The sequence below is a fragment of the Hypanus sabinus genome, chromosome 19 (genome assembly GCF_030144855.1).
Source record: "Hypanus sabinus isolate sHypSab1 chromosome 19, sHypSab1.hap1, whole genome shotgun sequence".
Classification (NCBI taxonomy): Eukaryota; Metazoa; Chordata; class Chondrichthyes; order Myliobatiformes; family Dasyatidae; genus Hypanus; species Hypanus sabinus.
Genome location: NC_082724.1, coordinates 3800818 through 3819270, shown reverse-complemented (window position 1 = coordinate 3819270; position 18453 = coordinate 3800818). Strand labels below are relative to the sequence as shown.

Here is an 18453-nt window from a genome sequence, read left to right as displayed (position 1 = left end):
GCAGTTTGTTCCGTAATCACACATTATTTACTTGTGCACAAGAACAGATGACCCCTGTCACCAATCTGTGTGGGGCTTGCAGAAAGAAATTGCTTTTTTTAAAAACAGAAATTGACTAGTTGTATACAGATGTTGATCCAATTGAAACTTTGTACTTCTGAATCCCATCACCAGTCATAATACGGTGGATTATGGTTATTGGGACACATTGGAACCAGTACGTTGTTCCATTTAAGTGGGTGCCTCAATTAGCTACAGTTTAGCTGAGTAACAATTTAAATGAAATACAGAACAAATTAGACTATACCAATACCTCTAAGTACTAAAAAAGTGTATTAGTTCCTCATAGTTATCGACAGAGGAATTCATTTGCTGTGTTCTTTTAATTGTAAATGACCAAAATCAGCACAGATACCTAGTACAGATAATGCCTTCATACGATGCTATCAATAGTTGCACCCTCCAAATCTTCATTTTTGTATCATTCAAGAAGATTGTAGATACCTTAGTTCTTTGTAGTTCCTAGCTTGTTGAAGTAATGAAATTATTTCATTTTCAGACTTGGTTATTTCTGGCATTTCTGAGCCTGAATGCTTGATACAGCAGTGAGCAAAACAGTTCTAAGTTGTCTTGTTGCTTATTTCTCACTATTTCTCAGTAACGCAAATATCAGATTTTTTTGAACTCGCGTGCAACTGACACTGTATAAAAACTGATCGCTGTAAGCATGGTGTGTCTAATGGCCATGCCAGTGCATACAACTGAGGCTACTTAGAAATAATTCACCAATAGTATTCTGTCCCAATTAAGTGGCATTGTCTCAAATTATCAAAGGGAATCCCAGTTATTTTAACAATCTAGTTCTTCAAGAGTTGGCCCAAATAATTGATGGCCTAATTAATGAGAATCTACTGTACTAGGGTATTATTAACCTATTATAGGTCAATAACATTTGAACATTAGTAATATAACTGTCCAATAGTAAGTGTTGCCCTAGAGTCCTTCATTTGCATCTTAATCTTGTTTGGGCACGCTTGGTGACCTTGGTTCCCAGGCTTGGACAGCCTGAGTAACTACACTATGCACCATATCTCTGTCATCTTTACTGTTGCCTTGGTGAACTTTCACACATAGAAAGGCTGTACAAAGTGTCTGTGATCTGTTCTGGTGGTTCATCTTTGTAATCCACTGTGCTTGGTGGGGAGGTTCTTATCTCTGAGATCTCCTTGATCACGTCCCCCTGTTTTGTCATCAGTATTCACTTTTTGGTCTAGGAGGGGTAATAACTATTGTGACTAGTGACGTTACCCAATAAAAAGAGCAGTTACAGTTTGAACAGGGCAGAGCCCCATCCATTCTGAGATGTTTGAAATTCAAGGGGAAAAGATGAAAAAGCACTTTCATTGTAATCTTTATTTATAATTACTTATTGTGATATAGTGTGGAATAGGCCCTTCCGGTCCTTCAAGCTGCACTGCCTAGCAATCCCAATTTTACACCTAGCCTGATCACTGGACAATTGACAGTGATCAATTGACCTTCTAATTGGTATAGGAAACCCACGGGGAGAATGTACAAACTTCTTGCAGATAGTAGCTGGAATTTACTAAGTTGGTTATAAAATTATTTGGAAGGTCAAACGTACACTGACATTACAGGTCAGGTACAGGTTTCCCTCACTATCCGAAGGTAGAGCGTTCTTGTGAAACCATTCATAAACTGAAATATCGTAAAGCGAAGAAGCAATTACCATTAATTTATATGGGAAAATCTTTTGAGCATTCCCAGACCCATAAAATAACCTACCAGATCATACCAGATAGCACATAAAACCTAAAATAACACAAACATATAGTAAAAGCAGGAATGGTATGATAAATACCCAGCTATATAAAGTAGAAATAATGTATGTACAATGTAGTTTTACTTATCAGAATCGGGAAGATTGAGCCAAGACTGATTTGTAGAAAAAAGTCGGCAGGTACATGCATGCGTGCACACCTGCCCGTGCAAGGCTTCATGGTCATGGTAGTCTTTCTTGGGGTAAACACAAGTTTAAAGCGGGCGTCTTTTTTTGTAAAAGCGCAAATCCTCTTTCGGTTAGTGAAAATGGGTACAGGCCCCCCCCCCCCCCCCCCCCGTGCTTTATGAACATTTGCTTTACGCCTCTGAACTTTTACAAAGGACCTACATTAGTAACCTGTTTTCGAATTAGAAAGAGGATTTTTGCTTTTATGAAAAATTTTCCCATATAAATTAATGGCTCTTCGCTTTACGCCGTTTCGGCTTAAGAAAGATTTCATAGGAATGCTGGAATGCTCTACCTTTGTAAAAGTGGGGGGGGGGGGCACCTGTACTAATGCAAGTCTTTTGTAAAAGCTAAGTTGCGTAAAGCAAACATTTGGAAAGCAGGGGACACCTGTATTGTCTGCATTCTCAATATACAGTTTAAATTGGTTTATTGTCAAATGTACTGAGATAGTGGAAAAGCTTGTCTTGCGCACTGTTCGTACAGTTCAGTCAATTGCACAGTGCATTGAGGTATTACAAAGTAAAGCAGTACAGAATAGTCACACACAAAATGCTTGAACTTAGCTGGGCATGCAGCATCTATGGAAAAGAATACAGTCAACGTTTTGGGCTGAGATATAGATATATACACATATATATGTGTATGTATATGATATTTATTAGTAATTTTAGTTCTGATATCTTGATATTCCAGCCTCCGACTATATTGGGGGGCTGAAAAATTTCTGTTGTCTAACACTGAGATAAGAAATGACAAACCCAGGTACTAAGTACATGCTGGAATTGTGTTTAAAATCTATTTGTAGCCACAGCCTGTGGTGAGTTTCTGTTGATGTTGTAGATTATAAATTAACAAAGTCACAAAATACAATTTTGTTTTCTGCAGGCTAATGATGATGGCTTGTTGAAGAGACTCTTGGATGGAGGTGAAATGTACGATTATGATCTCATAGTCATTGGCGGTGGTTCTGGAGGACTTGCAGCCTCAAAGGTACTGTATTTGGCTCTTATATAGCGAGAATGCAATCTGATAAGGTTTATCTGTTGTATTGCTGTAGAAACTAGAAAGCATTACTTTAACCCCACAGAGACTGTTAGCAACTTGATCCATGCATACAATTGATTTATTTTTTTATAAATGACACTTGTTAAATTCAGTGTCCCTTATCATGTGTCAGCAATCCAAGTTTAACAAACAAATCAGTGAACATTTGCCTGTCCTGTACCAAGCTGGAGTAAGTAATACAAATGTAACCTGAAATGGTTACATTTTTTCAGATGTTTTCTGCCATATCCAGTGTTTTCAGCATTTTTTTTTGTTGCAGATCATAGAAATAAAGGTAACTATCTTTTTGCTGTGAGATCTTTACTGCCCAGTTGAGAATGTAGGGGCTCTAATTCTCAAGCTCACACTTCTGAATGGGTGCAAGTTCATTTCATGGGTGAATGGTGCCAGGGCTGACAACTGGATATGTAAGACCATACTAGTCAGAAATGTGCGTTATCTATTGGTCCTAGAAACGTTGAGCAATAACAGTTTATAATATGATTAGTCTTGATAACATTACCCTGCTGCTGAGGCTTTTGTTAGCCCTTGGATACAATGATTCAAATATCCTCATTTCCTAAATGTATACATTTGAGTTAATGTACGTTTTCTAAATTATACAAGTCCTGTTGTCCATTACCTGTACAGGCAATCCCCGGGTTATGAATGAATTCTGTTCCTGAGTCGGTCTTTAATTCGGATTTGTACATAAGTTGTAACAGGTACATCCGGTATTACTTAGCATCAGTTAGTCAAACGTTTGTCTTAGTATATCGTATATATATTTACCTTTCTATGCATATAAAACACAAACGTATGTATTCAATAATTAAACCACTGCGTTGCTTAGTAATAATTGTAGCTTTCATCAGGGCAGGGCCTTTCACATGCTCTGTTACTCTCACTTTATCCTTTATTCTTTAAAATTGTTCCGAACATTGACCGACTGTAGCCTAACACTTTTCCAATGACTGGCTTTTCACCTCTTTCCGATCGCTTTATTATTTCCACTTTATTTTCAATTGCAACCGTTTTCCGTCAAGGGAACAGAAAACTGTAGATTCAGCAGCAGCCACAAGCGGTAGGTCCTCTGCTCCCTTGGGTCCTAAGATCCCCACCCCCGCACTGAGCCAGGTTAAATGGGACAAGTAGGAGCAGTGCTGACTGGAAAAGGGGTGGTGGGTGGGGGGGGGGGGGTCAGGGTGAATCTTGCTAAGAAATACTTAAGCCAAATACAAAGTTGCACACTCAACACTATGTTAATGGCAACGACAAAATGGCGGAAAGAGTTCTCCTCCCTCCGTTCGTAAGTCAGGTGTTCGTAACTCGTGGACTACCTGTATTTTCTTACCTCATCTTTTAATCCAGTACGCTTCATACATTTTACAAATTCTTGGCCTCACCCTGTCTCTGCAATTCTCCACTTACTCAATTTCCTGTACTCACTGTGTCTCCAGTCTAGGATCTGAGTTCCAAATTTCCTTCTAAACGGCCCTATTTCGTCTTCATTAGGATGTGTTAAAATTTCTTTGACTCAACTTCAGGCAAGATATAAATCAATTAGGAGTACCGTGGTTAAATCTATATTTAAGAAATCTACGTGTACCTTTTTTAATTTAACATCAGTCTTTTAAGCTGTAATTTAGGGGGGAACATCCTAATGAACATAAAAACTGCAGGATTGACTTTAAAAACACTTCTAAATTACCAGTGTTCTCCAAGGAATGAACTCTGACAGTCTTTCCTTTTTTGACCTGCATGTTACTCCAGATTGCCAGATGTTGACTCTTCAGTGCCCTGGGAAGTGTCTAGCAAGCCACTAACAATACATTTAATCAGAAGGAATAAAACTACACAGGCCACCTGGCGTCAAATTTGGACATGACAAAATCACACTTGACACAGTTGACCTTGCCAAGTAGTCCTCTCAAACAGCAGGGGGCTGGTGTCTGTATTGGAAAAGCTGCCCTACAGCCAAGTCATGCACTAGCCCAATATAGTCATACTCACACAATTGTACCTTCCCTTACCCTTGCCCTTTTGGGAGGTTATACCTATCAGAAGTCACATTACAGTGAAATGAAGGAATCCTCAACATTGACTTCATGAAGTCTGATATGACAAATATGAGAAGGGAAGCTATTGTAACTGCTTATGTTGAGCCACACTTGGTAGCAATGATAAAAGTGTAGAATTTTCCTGGTGGTATATAGATGCCTTGTCTCTCTGGTGGCAGCTGAAGTGAGGTTGAGGCCCCCTTAATTAAAGCTGAAACAGATTTCTGCCCCATGGTAAGGTAGGCTGTACTCTGCAAGATTAGCACTGTTTGAGCTGGATCCTGATCTTGTCAGTGATTCAGAAGAAAACCACTGATTTCTAATCAATGTGAGTAAAGGCTGGACTCGTGCAGAGCAGCTGTATAGACAGCAGTGGAGACTCGGGTAGAATTTCCCTGTATTATGCTGGAATATTGACCCTCCATTCCTACATCAATTCTGACCTTTTGTAGGAACGAAGACCACATAGCCGGTCCTCACCAGCTCTTGCAGTGTCCAGAAGGTCCTGCTCGTCCTCTCCATCTTTCCCAGATACAAGCTCAGGAAAGTTGAGGAGTTATGGAGCATTGCTTTGGTTCAGCTTATATGCATGTATCCTTGGCAGTTTTTTCTAATCTTTTTGTCTATCTGAATATTCCTATTTTGGCAAGTTTACCTTGACTGAGGCTGCCAGTTCTGTTTGTTGGGATGAATCTTTACTCTTTGCCCTTGTTTACAGGAGGCTGCCAACTTTGGAAGGAAAGTCTTGGTGTTTGATTATGTTGTGCCGACGCCTTTGGGAACATCCTGGGGTATGTTTCTATGCTTTCCCCTAACTAAAACATTAATGCATTTGCACATGTTTTTAGGCTTGCTTTGCTTCTACATTTGAACTTGGGTTTAGTCTTTTCTTAAATATGATACTTGTTCTGATAGAATCTGACATCAATGCTAGTCATATATTTCTGCCATTCTCAAAATCAGAACACTTGCCCAGCTCTGTATCAATACTGCAACACATACCAGACTTGGATATCTGAGTTGTGAATGAATAGTCAATGAAGGAGATATTTGAAAATTAAAAGATCTGAGTGTGTGCTACAGTTTTTACAGTTTAATATTTGAGATTGGTTGCAGCCCCCTCCACAATGCCACACTCCATTTTGGTGGTTCTTAAATCCTAATTTATCTCCTTTCTTTTGGAGGTCTTGGTGGTACGTGTGTAAATGTAGGGTGCATTCCAAAGAAGCTGATGCACCAGGCAGCTCTCCTCGGGCAAGGCTTAAAGGATTCCCGCAAGTTTGGCTGGGAGTTTGGAGATGCAGGTAAGAATTTTAAGTAATTTGTCTGTTTCATTTTGAGTTTGATATGTTGAAATACATCAAACAAATCTAATAACTGTTGGAGTAGCATTAAATTAATTGATGAGTTGGTTAAATAAGGCTGTGTTCAGGTCAGTTTTTCCATGCAGTTATAGAATTAATGGAATTTATGGCTTTTGGCCCATTTAGTTGCTAATCCTTCAAATTAACCAGTAGCTATGTTGTCTTTTTAGAAGGTGGAGAGTAAAATTGCATTTATCCCCTATGTAAGTGTCACTTCTCCTTTTGAATTTTTTTTCTAAGAGTAGAACTACATTTTAAAATGTTTGAGCTTTTTGTTTAAACATCAGAGGAAAAATGATAGGTGAATGCTGTTAGAGGAGGGTGTTAAAACCGCATGATCAAAGTTGAGGAATTCTTTTGTTTATGAATTATAGTTGAGCACAACTGGGCCAAAATGAAAGAAGCAATCCAGAACTACATTGGCTCTTTGAACTGGGGTTACAGAGTGGCTCTACGGGATAAGAAAATAACCTACATTAACTCCTATGCCGAGTTTGTGGAACCACATAAGATAAAGGTACATTACATAATAGCACACTATGTTCATATTATTACATGTAACTGTTTTCTGGAATTACTTTGTCCCTCATTCTTATTGCTTTGTGTTCAGATCCATTGTCTGCAGTATTACAGAATTATTGCAACTTCAGAGTATTCGGCCCAAATGGTCTGTTATTCTAAATTTATGGTCCAGAAATAAGTCACTTAGCTCTTGGTCTTTGAAAGTCATGGTATTTCAAGTGCTTATCTGGGTACATTTTAAATTTCAGGTATTTATATTCACATCCAATAAACGTCTAAGATGCAAAAATAAGAACACCAACCCAGTGACAATGAAGCTGCAAAACATGAATTGCATGCATTGTCACACTACCCTGTGATACCTGCATGCCTTGTTTAAAGTAAACTTGAAGTTAGACTTACATTCTGAACTGGTTTAATGTTTTGAAGTTACAAAACATAAGTTTCTATCATCTTTGTTCTGGCCACCAATATGCGGAATGGCCTCCTCACTGCCTCTTGCATCGATGTGTAATTTCCATTGAAGTCATGTACTGTACTGACATGGGAACTATTGCATCTTCATTATCACAGGGTCAGTGTTTTTATTATAGAATCTTGTTTATTGAATGTGAATTTTGTTGGCAGTGTCAGCATTTGTTATCCTTAATCACCTCTGAATTGAGGTAAGTAAGTGTTAATCACATGTAGCTTTGGAGTTGTGTGTCAAATGTCGACTGTCCATTTCATGGATGCCGCCTGACTTCATCGAACAGGAAAGTTTTAAGTATTTTTCCCCTTTCTCCTCCTGCCCCAGGCAACCAGCAAACGGGGCAAAGTGACCTTCCATTCAGCAGAAAGATTCATCATTGCAACAGGCGAAAGACCGCGTTATTTAAATATACCAGGAGATAAAGAATACTGCATAACCAGGTGTGGGACGATAAATATTGCCGTGGACTAGTTTTTTTTCTGTGCTGTGTAACTGTGATATAAAACCTAATTATATTTTTGATCATCTGTGAAACCAAAACATTGGGATGGTTAGTATCTCTGAGTAAGGGTGATAAGAAATTTTTTTTTAAAATTCTGAGCATGTGAATTGAAGCAGGTTCAAGCCTCTTCCACCTGTAATAAGATCACTGGAAACAGAATATTGCATTTGCCTGCAGTAACCTTTCATTCCTTCGCTTATTATGTGTTTCTGTCTTCAAAAAAAATTGAAGACTCCGCTCCCTTTTGAGGGAGAACACTCAAAAGAATCCAAGAAAATATTTTACCTCATCTTTTAATTGAATGACTGTTTATAAACAATGATCCTTGTTCTGTGTTCCCTCATGAGAGGAAATGTCCTGTCCACATCGTTGTTGAGGCATGCCCAGATTTTGTATGCTTTACCTAATCCAATAGTCCATTCAATTTTTCCTACAAGACATCTCAACCAATCCAGGTATTAGTCTAGTAAAGCACTTGCATTGTTTCTAATGTATTAACATTCTTTAATATTGTTTGTGTATCTAGATGTCCTCCCTGAACAATAAATCCTGATGCAGGGCTTTGATCTGAAGCACCAATAGTTTCTTTGCTCCCACAGTTGTTGCTCAATTCAGCAGCTTGTCTGTTGATAACTGAAACATGCCCTTCCTGTTTTTTCCCCCAAGGGGATTTGAATGCAGTGCATTCTGTGGCTCTCAATTTAGAATCAGAATCAGGTTTATTATTACTAACATTGTCAGTGTAATTCGGAATAGGCACCTTCCTATTGACTGTTTAGTTTCCCCTGGTGTTGTGCCAAAAGTTGTTCGCAGATCCAATAGAAATAAGGCATGCACACACTATGCTGCACACAACACACTTTATTGCCAAATTACAAAAAGTGGTACTTGTCTCAGAAGCGCACCTGAGCCCATTAAACTGCAGCGCCCCGTTCCAACAGGTCCACAGCATCAATTGCGACCTAACCTGTGGTGAGCCCACATCCAAGAGACCTCGCCGCCAGTGAGCACATTCTTTTATACCTTGGTCACTTCTCTCCACCTCTACCTGGGCTGATCCTTTGTCCAGGTTGACCTGGACATGACAGGCTCAGGTCTGCAGAGACCAATTCTTGGTCACCCTTTACCCCACACATCATACATTTGATCCCAGCAATTTTTCCTTGTGCTCCCTGACTGACGTTTTAGGATTCTACTACACCAGAGTACTCTTGCTTCCTTCCACAGTCCAAAAGAAGTATCAAGTTAGTTAATTGGTTATTGTAAATTGTCCTGTGATTCAGCTAGGGTTAAATTAGGGTTGTTGGAGCTTGCTGCAAGCGCCAAATCTGCATTGTATTGCTAAATAAAATGAGATCTGTTGTTCTGTGGCAGCAATACAGTGCAATACATAAAATATAGTATATGAGGGGTGATTGATAAGTTAGTGGCCCAAGGTAGGAGTCAGTTTTAGAAAACCTAGCACATTTATTTTTCAACATAGTCCCTCCTACATTTACACACTTAGTCCAGCAGTTGTGGAGCGTATGGATCTTGAACCTCCAGAAAGTGTCCACAGCAGGGGTTATTGATAAGTTCGTGGCCTAAGGTAGAAGGAGCTGAGTTATACAGCTCTTGTTACATGCACATGCAGTTCAACTCTTTGATTATGCAGAAAGTTTGAAGTTAATAACTCATCAGTTAATAACATTAGGGATGATTGATAAGTGTGTGGCCGAAGTTAGAAGGAGATGAGTTATTAACTTCAAACTTTATACATAATCAGTCAAAGATCTGTATACTCCACGACTGCTGGACTAAGTGTGTAAATGTTGGAGGGGACTATGTTGAAAAATAAATGTGCTAGGTTTTCTAAAATTGACTCCTACCTTAAGCCACAAACATATCAATCACCCCTTGTAACTTACAATAAGAAATATACAATGCACTAAAAAAAGTGCAAAAAGGGCTAGATAGTGAAGCTGCATTTGTCAGTTCATTGTCCATTCAGAAATCTGGTGGCAGAGCGGAAGAAGCTGTTTCTGAAATGTTGAGTGTGGGCCTTCAGGCTCCTGAAATACCTTACTTGTAATAGCAGCCTTTTGTGAATCTTGTGTGGGTGTCTAGATCAGAGTCCTGCAGTCCTCCTTGAAAATGTTTTCTCCCTCAGTTGGATCTAGTGGTTTTGTATGATGGGAACGTGTAACGATACAAATTGACCTCGATCTCACTAAATGGTTGGCATTACAACATCTCAGCTCAAACAACTCTTTAATAAAATGATTTTGACAAGTTTAAAATTTCCTGTGTACTGTGTGACAGATGATAACACATCTCATTACAATCTCCTTGCATCGAGGAAGTGTCTCTCTTTGCAACAGCCACAAAATGCTGGAGGAACTCAGCAGGCCAGGCAGCATCTATAGAAAAGAGTACAGTGGACATTTCAGGTCAAGAGCCTTCAGCAAGACTGGAGAAAAAAGGATGAGTAGAGTTAAAAGATCGGGGAGGAAGAACAAAGGTGATTGATAAAACTGGGAGCGGAAGGGGTGAAGAAAAGAGCTGGGAAGTTGATTGGTGAAAGAGATACAAGGCTGAAAAAGGGGGAATCTGATGGGACAGAAGAGGCAGGAAAGGGATGGAGAATGGTGGGGAGGGGGCACCATTACTGGAAGTTCGAGAAATCGATGTTCATGCCATCAGGTTGGAGGCTACCCAGACAGAATATAAGGTGGTGTTTCTCCAACCTGAGTGTGGTCTCATTACAACAGTAGAGGAGGCCATGGATTGACATATCGGAAGGGGAACTGGAATTAAATTGGGTGGCTACTGGAAGATCCTGCATTTTTGACAGACAATATATCAGTAAGTCCTGATGTAGATTGGGAGAGCACTTTGCTAAACACCTATGTTCCGTCCGCCAGATAAAGCAGGATCTCCCAGTAACCATCCATTTTAATTCCACTTCCCATTCCCATTCCAATATGTCTACTGCCACGATGAGGCTACACTCAGGTTGAAGGAACTACACCTTGTATTCCGTCTGGGTAGCCTCCAACCTGATGGCATGAGCATCGATGCTGCTCCCTGCTCTCCCCTCACCATTCCTCATCCCCTTTTCCCTCTCAGCTCATCTCCTTGCCTGCCCATCGCCTCCCTCTGGTTCTCCTGCCCCTTTTCTATCTGTCATGGCTTTCTGTTCTCTCCTATCAGAATCCCCTTTTTCCAGGCCTGTATCTCTTTCACCAAACAACTTTCCAGCTCTTTACTTCACCCTCCACCCCCTCTCTTTCCCCCCCCCCGTTTTACCTATCATCTGTTTCTCCCTTCCCTCCCCCCCCCCCCCCCCCCGCCACCTTTTAACTCTACTCCTCATCTTTCTTTCTTCTGCAGTCCTGCTGAAGGGTCTTTGCCAGAAATGTCGACTGTACTCTCTTCTGTAGATGCTACCTGGCCTGCTGTTCCTCCAGCATTTTGTGTTGTTTGGATTTCCAGCATCTGCAGACTTTCTCATTGCTCTCTTCCTGGACATATAGAACTTGCTGATTTGCAATACCGGGTATAAAATTTCTTTGGCTATGAAAAATCAGCTCTTTTATCAACTACACTTATGCATAGGTGCTAAGTATGTAAGGATGGGATTTGTGGTCAGCATAAAGCATGTCTGGTTTATTTAAAACTTGAATTGACTTTATTACTTAACATCCTTCATATACTTTGAGGAGTAAAAATCTTTACATCATGTCCATCTAAATGTGCAATTTATAGTAATGTGCAACAAGACAGTCAATATAACATAGAAATACAATTGTATCAGCATGAATTAATCAGTCTGATGGCCTGGTGGAAGAAGCTGTCCTGGAGCCTGATCCTAGCTTTTATGCTGTGGTACCGTTTTCCGGATGGTAGCAGCTGGAACAGTTTGTGATTGGGGTAACTTGGGTCCCCAATGATCCTCTGGGCTCCTTTTACGCACCTCTTTTTGTAAATGTCCTGAACAGTGGGAAGTTCACATCTACAGATGCGCTGGGCTGTCTGTACCACTCTGCAGAGTCCTGCGATTGAGGGAAGTACACTTCCCATACCAGGCAGTGATGCTCTCAATTGTGCCTCTTTTGAAAGTCCTTAGGATTTGGGGGGCCCATACCAAACTTCCTCAACAGTCTGGGGTAAATGAAGCACTGTTGTGCCTTTTGCACCACATAGCTGATATGTACAGACCCCATGAGATCCTCAGTGATGTTTATGCTGAGCAACTTAGCTGTTCCCCCTCTCAACCCCACATCCATTAATGTAATTCATTCCTCCTAGAGTCCACAACCAGCTCCTTAAGTTTTGTTATTGACAGAGAGGGGTTGCTTTCTTAACATTGTGTCAGGGTGATGACTTCTCTGTAGGCTGTCTCATTATTATTTGAGATTACTTCAAAAGTGAACTATGTTACCTTTTTTTTGTTGTTATTACTATCATGTTCAACAAAAGGAAATGAAAAATCAAAACTACAGATTCTGAAATATAGAAAATTCATGAAATGGTTTGCAGGTTCCGGCATCCTCTGTGAAAGAGAAATTGGTAACATTTCAGGTTTGGGGCTCTGTCAGAGTTGAGAAAGAGGAAAGCTGATTATTTTTCCAGTAGGATTGAACAGGGAGGAATGGGTAGAACAAAAAATATCTCTGGGATGAGTTCAAAAGGGTTAACGGTAGTTACTAGCATAGTAAGCTGCTTTGCTGGTGTGTGTCTGTGTGTGGCTCTGGGACAATATAAATAATTAAAACCGGGCTAAGACAGTAATGGCCAAGTGTCCGAAACTAATACAGACAAAAAATGAACAAAAAATTGTCAAATTTAATCAGTTTGGGATACAGCAATGTGATCAGACAGATGGCGTGGCGGTGTTCAGATTTGCATTGAGTTGCATCTGATGAGACCCTGTTGACAGGTCTCAGCCTGAAACATCAGCTGTCTTCACTATAGATGCTGCCTGATCTGCTGAGTTCCTCCAGCATCTTGTGTGTGTTGCTCAAGGTTTCCAACATCTACAGAATTTAGTGTTTAAAACCTATACTGAACCTTTTTGCAGCTAAACATGGTGCCACAGGAAAAGGTTAGAATGAGGTGGTGAATTAAAGCAGAAGGAATGTGCCTTTCCAGATAGATATTGAAGATTAGCCAATGTGGATAATTACTTTGTGCCCAAATTTGAATAACAGTTGTTCAAGAAGGGAGAGGACATTAAAGCAAATTATTGATTTTCATTTGCTTTCCTTATTTTTGTTTCCACAGTGACGATCTCTTTTCACTGCCTTATTGCCCAGGGAAGACTCTGGTTGTGGGTGCTTCCTATGTCGCACTGGAATGTGCAGGATTCCTTGCTGGCCTGGGATTGGATGTGACTGTTATGGTGCGCTCAATTCTCCTGCGAGGATTTGACCAGGAAATGGCAGGAAAAGTAGGAGAGCATATGGAAAGTCACGGGGTGAAATTTCTGAAGAAATATGTACCGATTAAGGTAATGTCACATACCCGTTAGCATTTTTCTGTTTGTAACATAATGATACTACAGTCAGGAGATGCAGTACAGTATATTGCAATTCTAGATTGTATAGTTAATTTGAGGGAAGGACTTCTGTACAAATCTAATGTTTGCAACATCAGAATAAGACTTTAAATATTTTTGTTAAAATCCTATGGGTGCAGTAGATCTGAAATAAAAATATTGTAAGTACTCAAGTTGGGCAACACTTGAGAGGAATGTTAGTTCAAATTAATACTGTTGGTCAGAGATCTTGTTAGATGCTAGAACAGGCTTGAGGGGCTAAATAGACCAAATCTGCTTCTCATTTTCAGTCTGAATGTAATAGAATGAAAGGTGCAGCAGAATGAGTTCGTTCTCACATTGAGGAAGGGTCTTGGGCCGAAGCATTGACTGTTTATTTTCTATAGATGCTGCCTGACCTGAGTTCCTCAGCATTTCCAGCATCTGCAGACTTTCTTGTGCTCATTCTTTTAATTTTCTACCGATTGAAATTAACTGACAGAAACTAAGCAACCGGGTATCTGAGCCTCATTCTGGCGCCTTAAAACCAGTTGCTCCGGGCAGATGGGGCTCGTTAACCACGGATGGCAGCTCATCTAGGAGAGGGAAAACTGCGATTACAAACCTCTGCTGCCTTGCGGCTGTACCTGTTCATGGGAAAGGGAGTAAACCCCGAGGGGAAAATCCGGAGTCAGAGTCCTGAAGGCGGCTGAGTGCTGTACTCAGCACTGGCATGGCAACTGCTGCGATTCGTCGTTCCTTTGGACCATTCATCAGAATGGGGGTGGGGGGGAGGTCCCACTACATGGGTAGCAGACAGATCTCCCTATCAACTTTGTCCTGGCTTGAGCCCTGGAGAAGCCACTACCAGAGGCGCAGTATCCATGGTTGACCATGACTGACAGAGGCCACACATGCCTTTTTCAGGCACTGCTCCTTGGATACTTTGTAGGCTAGTACCCAAGATGGATTCAACTAAATTTACAACCCTCTAGCTTCTTTTGGCCCTGTGCAGGAGCACCCCTCCCCCCACCCACACCAGAGCAGTGATGCAGCCTGTCAGAATGCTCTGCACAGTACATCTATATAAGTTTTTGAGTGTATTTGTTGACATACCAAATGTCTTCAAACTCCTAATAAAATATAGTCACTGTCTTACCCTTCTTTCTAACTGCATCGGTATGTTGGGACCAGGTTAGGTCCTCAGAGATCTTGATACCCAGGAACTTGAAACTGCTTACTCTCTCCACTTCTGATCCCTCTGAGGACTGATATGTGTTCCTTCGTCTTACTGTTTTTGAAGTCCACAATCACTCTTTTATCTCCCTGATGTTGAATGCCAGGTTGTTGTTAGGATACCACTCCACTAGTTGGCATACCTTGCTCCTGTACACCCTCTCATCTCCATCTGAGATTCTATCAACAATGGTTTTATTATCAGCAAACTTATAGCAGGCATTTGAGCTATGCCTAGCTGTACAGTCATGTGTACAGAGAGAGTAGAGCTGTGGGATAAGCACACAGAGCTGAGGTGCACCAATGTTGATCGTCAATAAGGAAGAGATATTATCAGTGATTTTTGTCACTGATAGTTGGCGAGAAATGAGCAGTAAGATGATTCAGAACTGCTTTGCTCACTGCTGTTTCAAGCATTGAGGCTTGGAGGTGCCAGAATTTCACAACTTCAAGTTAAGAACTGTGAAGAATTTGCAAATATTGACAATCATGAAGGTTACAATGAAAATGAAGGTTTGGAGGATTCAATCATCAAAAGCATTGTATGAAGGCAGTCCATTAACTACACTGATTTTGTTCAATTAGTCAATCAAAAGAACACAGCCAAGTACACTGGATGAATTCCTCCTTTGATAACTATTAGCAACTAATACAGTTTTATAGTATTGCAGTAGTATTGGTTGTCATAGTCATAGTAAACTAAATAGAAACAGACTCTTTAGCTCATCTGGTCTGACCCAAACCATTTAGATTGCGTAGTCCCATTGACCTGCACCCAGACCGTAGTCCCCCATACCTCTCCCATTCATTTATCCAAACTTCTCTGATACAGGAAATCAAAATTGCATTCACCACTTGCACCGGCAGCGTGCTCCACACTCGCCACTCTCTGAGTGTAGAAGATTCCCCTCATGTTCCCCTTAGCATTTTATGTCACCCTGAGCCCATGACCTCTAATTGTAGTCTCTCACCACCTCAGTGGGAAAAGCTTGCTTGCATTTATCCCATCTACACCTCTCATAATTTTGTATACCTCTATCAAATATCCCCTCAATCTTACTTGTTTCAAGGACAAAGTCCTAACCTATTCAATCTTTCCTAATAACTCAGGACCTCTGGTTCCAACAACATCCTTGTAAATTTTCTCTGCACTTTCAATCTTATTTACATCTTTCCTGTAGATAGGTGACCAAAACGGCAAACAATAATCCAACTTATGCCTCACCAATATCTTCTACAATTTCAACATAACATCCCAACTCTTGCACTTAATACTTTGATTAATGAAGGTCAATGTGCCAAAAGCTTTCTTTATGACCTTATCTACCTGTGACGCCACTTTCAATGAATTATGGATCTGTATTCCCAGATCCATTTGTTCTATCATACTGCTCAGTGTCCTACCACTCAATGTGTAAGACCTATCCTGGTTGGTCCTCCTGAAGTGCAACATCTCTTGCTTGTCTGCATTAAATTCTATCTGCCATTTTTTCAGCTATGGTGTTCCTCACTGTCCACTACACTCCCAGTCTTGGTGTCATCGCAAATTTGCTGATCCACTTAACCACATTATTATCAAACAGAACGGACCTAGCATTGATCCTTGCGGGACTCTTAGTCATAGGCCTCTAATTTCTGTATTTCTAATCTGTAGTGTTCTAATTTGTTCTGTATTTCATTTAAATACATAATTTGTTACCCAATTAAACGGTAGTTTGTCATTTATTTTACACTTTTTAAACTATTTTTATGAAACTTTCACTAATAGGGACAGTTACTTAATTGGACCAAAATATAGTTGCCCAATGTGTCTCAATTAACCGGAGTCCATTATTTATATTTCTAGCCTGTTCAGCTTTTTGATTGACATCTGATATGCATGCATTTCCATGATTTATGTAAAATGTCTTTAAATTCCAATTTGACAACACCTTTTCAGGTTGAACAGCTGGAGGCTGGAACTCCTGGGAGACTCAAAGTAACTGCAAAGTCCACAACGAGTAGAGAGGTCATTACTGGAGAATATAATACTGTGAGTATAATGTGTTACGGTCTTCACTTATTTTGAAAGACAGACTGATTTGGGGTATAAGTGGAAACCAGTCCCTGAACAAACAGTATAAATGAAATTGAAACAACACACTGATCTTATCTATCCATAAAGAATCTATTTTCAATTGAATGGATATTGTAAAGTGCTTTTCCCTCTGAGAACACTAATCCTATGCTAGGCAGTAATAACTGATGCCTAGTCATTCTTGGTTTGCGCTCTGTCAGACTATGGAAGGGCACCTGATTGTAAGACAAACCTTGACTTCAAATTGCAAGACTTACCACATTTAAGAATTTTGAGTTGAGTAGAGTTTCCTGTTGCTATTTAGTTAATTCCAAATTGGCCATTAATTAAACAGATGAAGATCAGGAGTTCCTTGTGTTTGATAAACTTTTCAATAATGTAAAGTGGGATTATACTGCCATGGCACATGTGCAATGGCATTTTTAATAAAATGCAGAAGTAGTCTTGATGAAGGGTCTCTTCCTGAAACATTGATAGTTCCCCTCCACAGATGCTGCCTGACTTGCTCAGTTCTTCCAGCACTTGAGAGATTTGCCCAAGATTTACAGCATCTTGTACATCTCTATCATATCATGCTTCCTTTTCTCCGGAGAAAACCAGGCCTGGCCGATTGAATCTTCCCTGATAACTCAAGCCCCACAATCCAGGCAACATCCTTCTGAATGTGTTCTGCATTCTCTCTAGCTTAATAGCATCCTTCTAGCGGTAGCCAGGACTGCAAACAATACTCAGAGTCTTGGCTGATGAAGGGAGGCATGCTATAGGCCTCCTTCACCACCTGCGTTTTCACTTTCAGGAAATTGTATTTCTATAACTTACACGTCCCAAGGCCCTGCTATTCAATGTGTATGTCCTGCCCGGGTTTAACTTCTCAAGATACATTACTTTGCAAATGTCCAGGTTAAATTCCACCTGCATAAACACGAGACTCTGCAGATGCAGAAAATCTTGAGCATCTCACACAAGACATTGAAAGAACTGAGCATCTGTCGAGGGTGATAAGTTCTTTCTTCTTCCCTGGATGAAGGGTCTCGGCTAAAAATGTCAGGTTTTTCCCCTCCATAGATGCTGCCTGAATTCCTCTGGCATTTGGTGCTTGTATGTGTGTTGCTGTAGATTACATCTATTTCTTTGCCCACTTTTACAGCTGATTTATCTCCAGTTGTAATTTTAGATGACTTAACTGACCATGTTCTACCAAATCTGGTCACCTGCAAACTTAGTCATACTACCTATATTTCATCTAAACTATTCTTGCATATGTTGTACACAAGGGCCCAGAGTATGTATATACTTAAACACCTTGAGATTCATTTTCTTGCAGGCATTTGCAAGAAAATAAAGAGATGAGATAGATTTTATGAAAAATTATGAATTACAAACAACCAATGTGCAAAGTCATGCAAATGATAAATAAAAAGTAAATAATGAGAACATGAATTGTATCTATCTGGGAAAGCAGCCCTCTGTTATCAGTCTTCACCGAGCCAATTTCATATATGGCTTATAAACTCGCAATAAATCCCACCCATTATAAAATTCTGGACCAGTCTTTCATGCAGGGTCTTGTCAAAGTCAATGTAGATAGGTACTGCCCTCGCTGTCTTTGTCAATCCTCAGTAATTT

The 18453-nt window shown here is 40.2% G+C and overlaps 1 protein-coding gene across 1 annotated transcript in view; it reads left to right on the top strand.

The window, feature by feature from the left end:
• Positions 1 to 18453, top strand: part of LOC132377685 (thioredoxin reductase 1, cytoplasmic-like) — a 66566-nt gene that overhangs the window by 16043 nt on the left and 32070 nt on the right. Inside the window, exons 4-10 of the mRNA XM_059943912.1 lie at positions 2918 to 3022; positions 5855 to 5927; positions 6321 to 6440; positions 6875 to 7017; positions 7819 to 7934; positions 13262 to 13487; positions 16690 to 16782. Coding sequence (XP_059799895.1) covers positions 2918 to 3022; positions 5855 to 5927; positions 6321 to 6440; positions 6875 to 7017; positions 7819 to 7934; positions 13262 to 13487; positions 16690 to 16782 — 876 coding nt within the window. The remainder of the gene's footprint in view (positions 1 to 2917; positions 3023 to 5854; positions 5928 to 6320; positions 6441 to 6874; positions 7018 to 7818; positions 7935 to 13261; positions 13488 to 16689; positions 16783 to 18453) is intronic.